At 35.6% G+C, this 11,931-nt stretch overlaps 1 protein-coding gene across 1 annotated transcript; it reads left to right on the top strand.

Moving 5' to 3' along the window:
- The first annotated feature begins 2,692 nt into the window (after positions 1 to 2,692).
- On the top strand, positions 2,693 to 10,452 carry LOC135686334 (FHIP family protein v1g243165). The gene is made up of 7 exons (XM_065202539.2): positions 2,693 to 3,955; positions 4,822 to 4,980; positions 5,264 to 5,350; positions 5,621 to 5,791; positions 6,609 to 6,688; positions 7,264 to 8,029; positions 8,702 to 10,452. The coding sequence occupies exons 1-7, from the start codon at positions 3,266 to 3,268 to the stop codon at positions 9,227 to 9,229; spliced, it is 2,481 nt and encodes an 826-aa protein (XP_065058611.2). The 5' UTR covers positions 2,693 to 3,265; the 3' UTR covers positions 9,230 to 10,452.
- Positions 10,453 to 11,931: the final 1,479 nt, after the last annotated feature.

Raw genomic sequence — 11,931 nt, 5'->3', positions numbered from 1 at the left:
ATGCCACCGTGTTCTCAGCCTACCACGCCCCCTGTTGAATTTCACTCTCAAGTGCGTGATGTCCTTCGCCGGCTGTTCGTTCTGGGCTCTCTCGAGATGGCCATACCATCTCAACCTGCTCTCCCTGACCTTTTCTAAGATGTTACATACATTTAGTTCTTTCCTTAAGTCATCGCTGCTTCTTCGATCGCACAAGTAAAAGATATTATTCTCATTTCCGTTTTTAAGAGCAAACTTTCGTCCTTTCTTGTCAGCGCACTCGCTTCCAGACCATACAGTGACACAGGTCTTGCCACTATCACATACAGGGTTGCCAAATTTAAAAATTCAAAATATGCCAATTTATGAGAAGAACTTGTGCCTAGTTAGAATAAAATTCCAAATTAAGAAGTCCTCTTTATTGGCGATGTAGAGCTGCGGGGAAGTTTATTTGATGAGATACAGTACGTTGTTGTTATAACTTGAGACACAGTATCTGAAAATGCTGTGCTTTTATCTCTTGCATCAAACATTCATCATCTTAAGTGAAAAATGAACAGCATTTTGACCATTTTCGTCATACTTATCTGGAATATCGCCACGAAATTTTTTCTATTTTGCCACACAAAATGTGAAATTTCTCCATATTCTTGACGGAGAGGTCTGGAGACAAGTTTCTCGATCCTCGATCCCAAGCGTGAAAATTAAAACAACAATGTAGAAGTCATCTGGTTACATGGTTATTTAGCATGTACTCAGATACTCATTTCTCCTACTTTTATCATTTTTATCAACCTTTATGAATTCCTTTTTTTGATGTCTCATCCCTAACCTGGGTACCAGACTCTTATTAGATACAGAGAGTCTGGTGCCCAGGGTATCTCATCCCTTGTGTGGAGGATCAAGTAAATGATCCTGCGCTGTGTTAACGTTAGTCTCTCGAATTGAGGCGAAACTCCAGAAAGGTTCTGGTTCTTGTTTAGAAATATATTAAAAGATAAAGGCGAACAAATATAGCGAGTGTTTCATTTTATTTACATGCGAAAGGAATCCACGATATGGCGAAATTTATATTGAACTAACATATTCAATGAGCGAATTTATAACGAACGTTAAATGTCCATCCTCGAGTCGTGTCTCGACTTCTCCCTACTCCTTCTTTCGATGCGTTGAATTGGATGTCACCAATCATGTGACATAATTGATTTCCTTCACCTTGCGACTTCCTAATCTTCTTGTATATTTTTCTTTTCGCGATTTGGATTTCTTTGACGTTGTTTTAATTTCTATCTCTTACATGCAATTTTTTCAAGTATTTTATGCGAGCTATTAGGCATGCCACTATTTGCTCGAGTAAGAACTAAGAAGTATTGGTTTTGCTATTTTTGAGTTGTTTGCTGTTACGAACCAGTGATTGCAAATATTTTCTTATAACGCATCATTTGATGAATAGGACGAATTCTACTCCCATTATACTCCCCAGTAAAGACCATTTTTCTATATTTTCAATTTTCCAATGAAAAGTTTTTTCTGTAATTTTTTTATAATTCTTTACATACTTGCTTTCTTTACATATTTCTTTACTTTCTTTACACACTTAGGGCAGATGCGCAAGGCCCCTTGTTACATTTTTCTTGACTTAAAGGAGGGGGGAGCAGCTTAGTCCCCTTCAACAATTTTGCATCGATCTTGCTTTCAAAACCTTCTTCTTGCCCTTAAAAGGTTTAGATATGCGTTATTTGAATATTGTCTTTTTGAATAGTGTCTTTTTCTTAGAGGCAATAATGCTACATTGGTAGATTGTGTTATTCTAAAGCTGCATAGCTCTAGGAGAAACTGTTGTAAAATGCTTTGGCTTAGCATTGGATATGTTTTTTGAACCTATAACAGATGGGCGTGATTGTAAGAAACCACACCCTTGATTATGAAATCGCCCCTGGAGGTCCCACTTGTTAAATCTGTCTGAGTGAACCAATGTTTAACAATGGAAAAGGTTTGACAATGAAAAAAGAATAAGGGTGAGGACATGACCACCAAAAAATTGTTTGCAAAACAATAAAGCTTTTTTAAAAAATTTTTTGTTATGGGTTTTTAAATTGCCCTTGGCCCTCTACTTGCCAACTTGTGTCGGAGCTCCTTTATCTTCCCAATTTCCCAATTATGTTTTCGATCTGTTTTGTCGTATATGGCTTGTTTATTGGATAGATGTTTCCCTTTCTCTCTGCATAGGGTAGTAATAGGTATATATTCCAAAGTAGATTTGTCCGTGATTGCCCAGCGCCCGGCCTTTCCCACGACTACCTTAGTGATTCTATTTTACATCTGTCTGTCCTTTTGACGTAATTCTTGATTTCATAATTTGGCTCATCATTATGATATGCTATAATCATATCCTCACCTCCATATTGTTTTGTAAAACTTGCCTTTATTTTGCATTGTAGCCTTTTTATTTTCATATGGTTTTTTTGATTATTTCTTCATGTTGCGTTTATGTGTCTACTCACAACTATAGGGAAAGAATTGGTCTGTATGTTTACGAAATGATATGACCGCCCCCAATAAGGCAGATTTGTAAATGAGCGCCCCCTCGAAAAAGCGCCCCCCTCCAAAGAGCCCCTCCCCTCAAAGGCGGACTTTTAAATGAGCGCCCCGGGTGCTCTTTCGAGGAAAACAAGTATGTGGCTTTATTTGTTACCGCCTACTTTCTCTGTTCGTGCTCACGCAGCATGAAGTACCTCAAATCATTCGTTTGTTTGAATCACTTTGCTGCTGATCAAATATGGATACGATTGATCACAAATAGTGAAATCGTCATTTTAGCATGATTTCACGAAGCTCCTGTGCTGGATTTCACGGATAAAAGCGAATACTTTTGCATGTATGCCATCATCTGAAATGCAAATCTGTATTTGGCATGATTAAACAGCATGCAGAAGATGTTTTCTTTTTGCGAGTTAGGCCTGTTGTTGTAGATCCCTTGTGTGTGTACGTCGACCAACAATCACGTTTGGCGGCCAACTGCGGACGCTGAGTAGCATTTCATGCTGGCAGTTTGTCAAATAATGAATATTTGCATCAAAGAGGACGGGTTCTAAGGGAAGCTTGATTCCACTATTCTTTCGATTTTCATTTATTGAGAATCTTCATTTTTCAATTAATCGCTTTTAATATACCCTTGTTCACATGCTATTAAATTTCGTCACTTGGCATTTTTTTCATGGAGTTCTCATAGATTTGCAAACCTGAAACATCAGCTCATTGAAATTACGTGCTGACAAATTTAGATATGGAGGAGGATCTCAAATATTCGAAAGAAAACACACGCAATGGTGTTTCACAGCTTATTGGAAACATAGAAGATATTTTGTATGGAAGAGATATAATTAAAGAAGGTGCAGAGCACAAAGCCAAGATTGTGTCTGTCAAGCTTACAGAACTAGTAACAATCCTTTTAGAAAGCACATGGAAGGACACCCATGATGAAAGTATTAAGGTCTTTTCAGAACATGACATTATCAGCCAGGTTTTCAACTGGATAGCTTCTGATAAAGAACTTATGAAGGCTATGACACTGGAACTGTTATCAATTTTTGACAATATATTGTCTGTTGGAAGTGACACATTAATAAGGATAAGAGAGGTTGTTGAACCATTAATGCTGCTTTTGCTTGCACTCAGACCAAACGACAGAAAGAAGATGCCTTTTGAGATGGAGTACAAGTACATTCAACTCATTAACAATGTGTGTCTGAGACTTGTTGATGATCAATTTCTAAATAAATTTGACACTAGCCAGCTCTCCAAACATGGCTACAAGATACCCAGATATGGATTTTTAAACATCCTAATCTCTTACATCTATGATAACAATCAGATGGGGAACTATGCAAGAGATAGCCTGGTAATATGTTTGCAAGTCTCTGCCTCCAATGAGAGCTTCAGAAATTACATCACATATGAATCAGACTGTTGCAATGTAAGCTATTTCTATATCATATTTGCCATTTCTATATCTATACTTGTTTTTATTTATAAGTACACGCTTTATAAGAACAACATAGGAACATGACCAGATGAAAAATGAGAAGAAGAAAAAAATGTTTTTTTGAAATTTGCTGTTCATGTAGCAAACAGAACCTATTTTTTAGCTAGCTAGTCAACTGAGATGTACAAATGTTTTGCAAAGCCCTTATTTAGTGACCTTTGAAACAATTTATATAAAGTCTATATGTAGAAAATTCTAATTTTAAATGAGGCAAAATGTTTACAACCCTCAAGCCACAAATTATCTAAAAAAAGAACATCAAGCCTCTGCCTATATTTTCTGGTTCTTATATAAAAACAGTATATTGTAACCAAATACATGAAAAGTATGATTTGAAAACACTGGTGAAATAGTTAGGCAGAGTTTAAAAGGACTGTTTTTCTCTAAAAGTTCGGAGACCAACTAAATATTCTTCTGATAATTATTCTTCAAAAGTTCTGAGACATACTGATAATTAAATTCAAAGGTCATGTCTACAAATACATGAAATGCCTATATTGTTAATAAATTTAGTATCAGGCACCCATCAGGCTCTTGGGTGAAAATTTATTCATGATTGCCCTGACTTTGCTAATACATTATTGATGGTGAAAAATTATCTTCATAGATGTAGTTAAAGGTTGGGACTGATGTTTTATTATAATAATTCCATTAACATTTTAGTTGCATTATGATCACATTAAGCATGAACATTACATTATAGTTTAATTTTTTTTGTTTGAAGGAATTTCGTTATATTTTTTATATTTTGATTGATTGAAAATTGGTAATAGAACATCACTTTTCAATTCTTTTAGATCTTGGCTGCTGGACTAAGTGGGCACTATGCAGCTTTGCCCACTGTTCTTGACATAACTAATGATGACTGGTATTGCATTAGTAGAGATATGGTTGCTGGCAACCAAGAAATTCAAAGATTTACCAAAGCTGTGAAATTTTGCTGTGAAGCAATTCATGTAAATGAAAACATTCTATTATATTACAGTATAATTTAAATAATATGATGGCAGATTTCTTTATGTCCTGTGTGAAATGATGAAACTAGATGTGATATATGCCTTTTGATTTTTTTATGCTGCTTTACTCATAAAACTCTTTTATAATGATTTATGTATACCCTTAAATAATTATCATGCCCATCTCAATGATTGATTTGGCAATAAAAGATTTTCAAACATACATTCAACAGAATCAGATTTTTTCAAATTTCTTTAAATTATGATTTTATTTTTTCTACAGTTTGGTCACAAAACATTTGGAGAAAGACTTCTGGGTTTTATTCATTCAGGTTTCCTAAATTCAGTTTTGGCTGCAGCTTTACACCAGGTAACCAATAGATTATATTATTGTTTTCTTATTAAGAAGGAAGGCGCTTCTGAGACTCAAAGCCACATCAATAGCATCATAGAAGAATACAATTTGATTGTCTCAAATACCTAACTAAATCATTGTTATTTCTAAACGTCATTTTGGGTTTTGGATAATAATATTTTTTGTCAGCTTCTATGTGGTATACCTCAAAGCTTGTTGCCTTAGGTTTTGAGGTATACATAAGTTTTTATAGTCAATCAGCAATATGTATATTTTTTTCTTTAGCATTTTACTGAGGCAATAACAGCAGCTACAGCCTACTTGGAATTGTTTATCAGAGAAATAAGTGAAAAAAGTTTCATGAGGACATTACTACGGTTCCTTCTGACTGATGAATATGATGGTACTCAAATTATTGATACAATGATTGAACGCATCCAGTCAAAAAATACTCAGGTGAGTATGCTATTCTTTCTGAATCCACAATGTTGAATATTTTTAGCCAACAAGGCATATCCAGTCTAGCGAAGGAATATTCAGAAACAACCTGCTATTTTGCATCAACATTTTTTACTTTAGGCGGATGAAGAATAGTGTACTTTATTCTGTGACTGAATAATTTTGCAAATTTTATCAAAGTAAGGCTTTCAGAATCATTTGGAATCTCATAAGATACTGTGAGTTACTGGGAATGCATTGTTAAAAACATGTACAGTTGAGGGTGCTAATGTCATAGATCCACACGTAAGTGCTAGTCATATAGAACACTTGCCCTTTGCTACAGCCTGAAGTAGGGTGGCTATTTGAGGTAGGATTGAGCCATGATTTGTGAAACATATTTTTCGACTTGCTAAGCAACCAATGTAAATATGGTTTTGGGTAGGTTCTCACCATGGCTACAGATCTTTTGACTGTAAAACATGCATGCAATTGTAACTTTGCAATATAATTTATTTATGATTTTATCTTATATAACCACAGAAGGACAAGATCTCAGGTTTCATTAGTAAGTGTCATAGAGTTTAGAGCCAGTGGTGCAACCATATGCCAGAGTTAAATCAATACTAATAGAATCATTTATAACACACTATTCAAGCCGAGACATTTAATGCTGAGCAGGATAATTATGAGATTAATCTGAATGAAAAGTATATGTGTTATTCTTAAATTAGAAAATAGTGATGCATTGCATGTACTGTGAAGTTGACCTTTAAAACTTCAATGTTTTACAGTATTTGCTAGTTATTATAATATATAGTTTTTCTTTACACAGCTAAACATGGTAACACTTCAGTTATTCAAGACCCTAATGGATTTAAACTGTGAAGATGTTATTTATCATCTCATTATTCGGTATGTATGCAATTTCAAACTAGCCACTTTTGCGTATTTTTAAAGGTTTTTTTTTCTCCTGATACTCATGGAAATCATATATTCTTGTTAATTCTGAATTTTGACAGGGTCAGTTGTTATACTGCAAGCTATTTATAGCTGGAGAGATAGATACCATACAGTAATCTTTCTTACCCCCTGGTATGACTTATTGTATAATGTAATGACATAAACTTCAAGCAGTATGCTGCTGCTAAAGTTTTAGTATCATTTATGTAAATATCTCACCTCTAATCACGTAGATTTAGACAAGTTTCTTTTATTGAGGGAAAAAGAAGGTAAATTTGTATAGGTACATTACGGGTGGAACTTGCCATGTCAATATTCCAAGTGGCAAATTGCTATGCAATTTACAACATATATACCACTCTTAAAATAAGAAGACTTTTAAGAACATTTGAGCCTAAAATTATCAAAAAGTCAAGAATATCGAGGCTCGGCAAAAATTATAACACTTGCAATATTATGGTTCTTACAAAAAAAAGAGCGTAACGCGAGACTTGCTGCAATAATTGAGCTTTTACTATTCGTTTCAGATATTTGATTCCCTGCAAGCATGTTCTGCCGAATCAGAAACGGACAATAAAAGAGTTAGATTTTTATTGTAAAAGTGCTACAATGTTCCTATATTTGACACCTTCTTGTTGTGTCGAGTCGCAATTTGGTGAAAGCAAAGAGGGATTGGAAACTGACGAGCTGGAAGATGAAGGACAGGTTTGTGGCCATGGTACACATGGATCGAAGTCGTCGCGGTTGTTTTTACAGAGTTCTTTTATTGAATGCCTGTGCGATGCAAGGGTCAGGGTGAGGGAGTGTAAACAGGCCTGTCGCTGTTGGTCGGCAGTGTACGACGGGATGGATGTTATGACCGAACTGCCTCGTAAAAGTGGCTCATCCACATTGATGAGTGAATCGAAAACCGATAGAAGTAACTCGGATGTTTTTTCTTTTGCGTTACGTCGAAATTCTAGTATTTCGAATCCTGACAACGAAAAGCGCTCCCTTACAAAATCGAAATCGCTTCAACCAGCTAAAGCAGCCGGAGGGTCAAAATCTACAGTTTTGAATGGTTTTCGAGATTCAAAGCAAACTGTAGAAATTATCGATTCCAAAGAATGCCTAGGCCCTTTTATGAGTGCCCTATATGAAGAATTAGAAAATATGATGGACAATTCTTTCTATGTGAATCTACAACTGACTTCACTGATATCAAGAATTGCATGTTATCCACAACCACTTTTGCGATCATTGCTCCTCAATTCAAACTTGGTTATGCAGCCTGGGGTCAAATCTTTGTTTCAGGTAACTCTATTTCATAAATTATGCATTGAATTAAGCGAAGGGTCTAATTTTATTAGAAACCAGATACCAAGTTGGCAGTTCAAGCATACTACTCTAGTTTTGCAGCAGCTCAGGATTTTTCTCGGCTAAGGCACATGTGTAATTAACCTGGCATGAAATTTCCAAGCTGTCTTGTTTATTTTCGATTCCATAACCATGTGTTAGCTCATTGGTTCTTGGAAATTTGGATTCGTAAGTCTTCATTTTGTAAGCGAAAAGAATCCAAAACGATACACAGTTTCTCTTCCAAACTTTGGGCCCAGGGAACGACCTAGAATATTTAAGACAAAGTCCGCATGTTTGTTGAGAAGAATAACAAACGAAAAATGTCTAATGGGTTAACTGCTCACAAGGAGCAATTGGTTCCCCCCCTCCCCATCTCAAAGAGCAATAGTAGTTACGGCACTGTCTCAGTTAATGGTGGATAAATTCATCTGTTTTTTCCATGCAGGACTATCTTACAATGTTCTTTTAGATTATATGATTCAAAAATCAAATTTCATGCCATCCACTTTATGTAGAGTCGAGAATACGTCATTCAGAACCTTCGCTTAGGTTTGGGCGAAGAATGATTCGCAACTTTTGCTAGAGTATTTGTGTATTTTTTTAAGAGACATGTTACCCATTTTGCAGATTATTACTAACGTTGCTCAAACCACTGACATCTTTGTGTCTCAACTTGACGACTTTAAAATACTGCTGCTTCGAGCGCAACAGAACTTGATCAAGCGAGAGAAAAGGTATTTTGGATTCAGTGCTGAACCAGGGAGAAAGGATTCAATAGTTTCCAGTCTCTCAATGGAATCGCGGGACGGCGGGAGTTCCGACGATCAAGCCAGTCTTCCTGATCAAGCACAAATTTTAAATACGGTTAATACGGTAAACCAGAGTGGGTCTGGGCCGCAATTTGCGCAGCGCAAAGATACTCTGTACACTGAAGCTTCTCTGGCCAAAACTGTCTCAGGCGCAAGAATAGGCCGGCTTCACCCTGCCATAAGAAGTCCACAAAAGCGCATCTCAGAACAGACTTTGCGAAATGAAGCAGCTTATTTGCGAAGAAAAAACCCAACTGCAATAAAAAATGCTATATATTGTGCCATTTTGCTCGAAGAATGGTTAAAAGAATTGGCTGCGATATCTTTAGAACACAACTTGGTTTGATTGTTGCAGATCATGTGATTGATTCCAAGCACAAATCAATGAACGTTCCTCCACAATTGCTAACACTGGTCGATATCATATGCAAGCATTGGTAAAATGCATCTCCATTCAAGTGAACAAATGTCTTACCATTTCACAACATCCAACCAAAGATTTCTAGTTTTCGTTTGGTATGCGTGTCATTAGTTGAATGGAAAACAGAGTTCAACCATCTAAGAATGACGTTGAATGTGGAAAGAATGAGAAAAGAGTTTGAATTTGTGGTTTGTCATTTCATCGGGATTTTGATACATCTTTCTATGTCTTTTGCATTGTAACTCGTTGTAATTTGCAGAACTCATAGTTACATGCTGTGCACGTCTGGTATTTTTATATTGCGGAAGAAAATTTTCATTGCTTTCTTTAAATTATTTAGCGTTTTGAAAGCCCTTCCTAAAAATCATGTTACGCGAGATGCTTATGTAGGTGGCCTAAAATACCTTTTTTCTGTAGGTTTTTTCTAGAATTAGGCTCGAATTGGCTTTATGTGCAGGTCTCAAGGCTATGAACTTTCCAAATCTTATACAGTAAACTCACGATTACTCGAACCTCCAAGGGACCAATGAAATGGTTCAAGATAGCGAATACTCGCGTTATCGGGGGGGGGGGGGGCATATGAAAGTATTTGGCAAGGGAAATGCAATACTCGTTCGACTTAGCGAATTTTCGAGTTAGCGGGGTTTCGATTTATCGGGATTTTACTGTAGTAGATAGATGATTATTTGCATATCATCCGTCTGCTTTCATTGACCGTAAAATAGGGATGTTGTTTCTTTCTTGTGATACCTTTAGGTGATACATTTACCGTGTGCCGTTATGTGGTTAACAACGGAAAAGCGAATTGTATCGTTCATAACTATTCAAAGATTTGTATAGGCCGTTTTTGTTGACAAAAGCATAGCATTATTCCAAACTTTTTATTTATTTCTTAGAATTATTGGGTATTGTGTGGGTTTAGAAGTATTAATTATTTCATAGCTTATTTTTCAATCATTTTATTTTTAGCTGTAAAATTATTTTTGATTATTTGACTGTAATTTGCAGATACATAATGACGAAAATTTCATTGCTTTGGATAGTTGCTGATAAGCTGTCCATAGCCTGTCATGTTTTACTTTAAGAACAAGTTTCCTCAAATGTTTAGGATTCTCTAATATAAAACATGCTACAATAATCATCACATATATTTTTTATCTTCTTTTGGATTTTGTGTGGTTACTGGTGTATCTAATCAAGTATTTAACAAACTGCAGTGTTGTGGACCTTTAAAACGAAAGGAACCTTGATCTAAAAACGAAAGGAACCTTGATCATTTTTACCAGGGTAAAAGTAAAGAGTTGCTAAGTGTTGACGTCATAATATCTGTTTTTAAAATTCTACGATTTCGACAAAGTAGCCAGATATCATGAAATATCTTGGAGTGTGCAGGATCAGTAAAATCCATTTTTAAATCCATGAATCTGGCCGGACTGGGATCTGACCAGTAAAAATTTTAAATATTGTTGTAGGGTGGCTGTTGTCTTTGTCTGGTTTGTAGATCTCAGAACCTACAATCCCTGACGACAATAATTGACACTTTTCAAGAACATTTTATCCTTCTCTTTTCTTTCAAGAATAATTATTTCTCTTCCCCCGATTCAATGTTGAATGCATGATTTTGAAGCACAAATGATAGAACTAGAAATCAACATTGATTCGGGAGAAAAGGAGAGGGGTAAAGTAGGAAATTGCAAAAGTTGCATTTTGTCTAAACAATTGTTTCCAGGATTGTAGACGGAATTACAGTGATTTGATGTGGTCAGATCCTAGTCAACTTGTGCTTCAGCAGGTATTTCATGATGTTCTTTCAGATCAAACAGATTTAAAAACCCTGAAAATGATATTATGATATCAAACTTTATCAGAAAGATGCTTATCACTTGGCAAATTTATCAATCTTTACGTTTGGTGGTAACAACGGGAAATCGATATAAAGTTCACAGCCTAAGAAGAAATAGCAATTTTAATGTTCTATGGTTATTTATGCAAAACGTCCTAAAATTGTGTAATAGTATGATTGTACTGAAATATTTCTTGATAACTCTCCGTAATTTTTATATTGCATCCCTGTCTTTTCAATGAACAGGTAAAGTGACAGAAATACCAACTCCATTTATCAAACTTTGTTTCACGGATTCGAACATTCGAAAAACTCCCACCACCCCTCTAACAATCTGGATATTGGTCATATTTAACATGCTATATTGAATTATGATACCAGCTACATTGTAACTTGACTTAACATCGTTAAGAAACAATCAAAGTAAGAGACAAGAGTTCAAAGGAATCTGATCAACTTCTGTCATTGGGAGACGACAGTAATGCTAAATTTTAAACATGCGATATCTACATTTTATGCATGCAATTCCACACACGTTCCTTTTAGTAGAAAAATTCGCAATGAGCTCAGAAATCAAACTTTCTTAACGGTCCTATGGTTTCAGTACATACTCAAACTTTCTTAAGCCGCATTTACACGAGCAAATTCTCCTTGACAAATTTTCTTTGAGAAGTTTATTTTGCTCGTGTAGAGTGGGGTAGATTAAGGACAAATGATAATTTTTTACTTGATTAATGTACTTATTCAAAGGCTGGCGTGCCAGTTCTTAGCAAGTGCCCTTGAC

This window comes from Rhopilema esculentum, chromosome 6 (genome assembly GCF_057945365.1).
Source record: "Rhopilema esculentum isolate cy_ngs chromosome 6, ASM5794536v1, whole genome shotgun sequence".
Classification (NCBI taxonomy): Eukaryota; Metazoa; Cnidaria; class Scyphozoa; order Rhizostomeae; family Rhizostomatidae; genus Rhopilema; species Rhopilema esculentum.
This window is presented reverse-complemented; position numbering and strand designations above follow the sequence as displayed.